Source organism: Armigeres subalbatus, unplaced genomic scaffold (genome assembly GCF_024139115.2).
Source record: "Armigeres subalbatus isolate Guangzhou_Male unplaced genomic scaffold, GZ_Asu_2 Contig1364, whole genome shotgun sequence".
Lineage (NCBI taxonomy): Eukaryota > Metazoa > Arthropoda > Insecta > Diptera > Culicidae > Armigeres > Armigeres subalbatus.
This window is the reverse complement of record NW_026942137.1, coordinates 15,301-17,625: the sequence shown is the minus strand read 5'-3', so window position 1 is coordinate 17,625 and position 2,325 is coordinate 15,301. Positions and strand designations below refer to the sequence as shown.

The window sequence follows — 2,325 nt, the reverse complement described above, 5'->3', positions numbered from 1 at the left end:
CAGAAAATTTGTCTGGGTGGGGGTTTTCTGAACATTTTTTTTTTTCGAAAAAAAATTTTCTTCCAAAAATGTTGTCTTTGGGGGGGGTTTTATACCCAAAACCACCCCCGTGGCTACGCCACTGGGCCCATTTGAAAAAAGTTCTTAGAATGATATTTTCAAGGCCTCGAGATGAAGTTTATATTATTATTAAAAAACGGATATTATTTGAATACAATGATTGATTTCCCTTGAAAATGCTTTTCACTAAATTACGTATTTGTTCACAGAGCTGGCCGAGGACCCGGTAAGCGTGCAAGAAATCGGAGAAATATGGCGTGAACTGGTTAAGCATCGAGTGGCATTAGTCTGCTACCGCGAAGGTTCTGATGAGATCGCCGGTCTCAACATGACATTTGTTTCCTGCAAGGATGACAAAAAGGATTACGCTGTAAGTATTTCTTTTTCGAATTTTCCAAATGAACATCGGACGATTATTTTTCGATTTAGCCCAAAGGCGACCGCTGGCAGGACGTATTCGATGCGGTGATGTATTTCTCCACCAAGAGCAACGTGTTCGAACGGTACCAGGTGGACGAATATCTGTCGGCGATGGGACTCTCCGTTATGCCCAAGTACCGTGGCCGAGGTCTGGCGACGGAAATTCTCCGGGCACGGATCCCGCTGTGCAAAGCCGTGGGACTGAAACTGACTTCGACGGTGTTCACGGCCATTGGCTCGCAAATCCCGGCCGCCAAGGTGGGCTTCGAGGAAACATTTGTTATGGAGTACGAAGAGCTGGTGAAGATGAACTCGAGATTCGAGTTTCCCGGGATTCCGGGAAAATATTGTAAGAGTATGAGTTTAAAAATTGATTAAAAAGTGATAATGGGTAATCTTTTGAAATTTGGTTGATGACACTCACTAAATCCTATGTCTTGTACCCCGAGGAGTCCATGGAAGGGGCCAATGTTGACCTATTTATTTCGCAAAGGCAGCCATAGCCTTTTTTATCCGTGCCTCAATGTTGATTTTAGATTCATCCAATGCTGAATAGCTGCCAAAATATTGAACATTTTCGACCTTCTCCACTGCTTGATCAGCTTACTCTGCCTATTAGAGGGTCTTTGCGTGTTAGAGCAACATTATCAACCAAATCGAAGTCGTTCAGGTGTTCGATTACAATGAGGAAGTAGCGGAGACACGACTTCTTTTCCTAGAATCGCTCTGGTTCTTACCCGCTCTTTGCCCCGGCCTGCACGTCTTTACGGTCTTCGATCTTCCACCAGGTTGCATCGCCACTCGAGCCTCTCTTTTCGTCACTGAATTCGAATAATGCGTAGTCAGATCTCGCCAACTAAAAGTTGGTGGTTGGACGCGATGTCAGCGCTGTGTATATTAAGTTTACCTCCGGAGCTCTGTCACTATAATCGGATTCACAAACTACAATGTTGCAGCGAAATTGCGTATTGTAGTTATTTTGACCACCCGTGTTAGTGTTTACACTCAGTGAGTTCTCGCTATCAGTAATCGAGAGGTAGTCAGTTCCAATTCAAGTTCTATGATGGTTTGGAAACGCCCAGCTACTACGGTTTTGGTGCAGTGTCATGTGGATGATTTAACTAAGGATCGGTTTGATGATTTTTAAAAACTTTGGTCTAATGTTGGGCATTCAATTGGAACGATTTTGGGTTTTCAAACGAAACTATTTTAGACTTCCAAGCGGAGCCTTTTAGGCTTCTGAACGAAATACTTTTTGTGTTCCGAGCAGAATCTTTTTAGGATTCCAAATGGAATCTCCTTTGATTCGTTTATGAAGCCCAAAAAGAATCCATTCAGAAGCCTTAAATATTGGAAAGCCCAAAAGAAGTACAGATTCTCGCACAGAATTATTGGAACTTCAGATTGCAATCCTCCTGGGTTTTCGAACGGAATTTTCTTGAGCTTTAAATGAAATTCTTTTGGGCTTTTGAAAAGAATCCTTTTGGACTTCTGAACAAAATCGTTTGAGAATTTTGAAGAGAATTCTTTTAAACTTTCGAAAGGAGTGCTTCTGGGCTTCCGCATGGAGCCTTCTGGGCTTCTAAACGGAATCTTTTTCTGCCTCAGGGCAGAGGATTTTGAATAGAATCCCGTTGACCCTAGTAGCACAACTCATGCTGATTTGGTTGCCTCAACTCAAATAAGACCAAATTTGGTTGCATTCGAGTAACTGTAACTACTCTACAACATGTGTGTTGCTCGGGGAATCGAATCCTAGAATTTCCTACGGAATCCGTGGAATGTATTTATTTGTTCGGAAGCGCAAGAGGAATCTGTTCCAAAAACCTAGAAGTGTTCCCTTCG

The 2,325-nt window shown here is 42.8% G+C and overlaps 1 protein-coding gene across 1 annotated transcript; it reads left to right on the top strand.

The window, feature by feature from the left end:
* Positions 1-242: 242 nt before the first annotated feature.
* LOC134202696 (uncharacterized) lies at positions 243-864 on the top strand. Its single transcript, XM_062677710.1, has 2 exons — positions 243-430; positions 490-864. Exons 1-2 carry the CDS (start codon positions 389-391, stop codon positions 856-858), a joined length of 411 nt encoding a protein of 136 aa, XP_062533694.1. The 5' UTR covers positions 243-388; the 3' UTR covers positions 859-864.
* Positions 865-2,325: the final 1,461 nt, after the last annotated feature.

Coding starts and splice junctions, on each gene's coding strand:
- LOC134202696 (XM_062677710.1), top strand. CDS start 389: ATGACATTTGTTTCCTGCAAGGATGACAAAAAGGATTACGCT. Junction 431..489: donor ATGACAAAAAGGATTACGCT/GTAAGTATTTCT, acceptor TTTTCGATTTAG/CCCAAAGGCGACCGCTGGCA.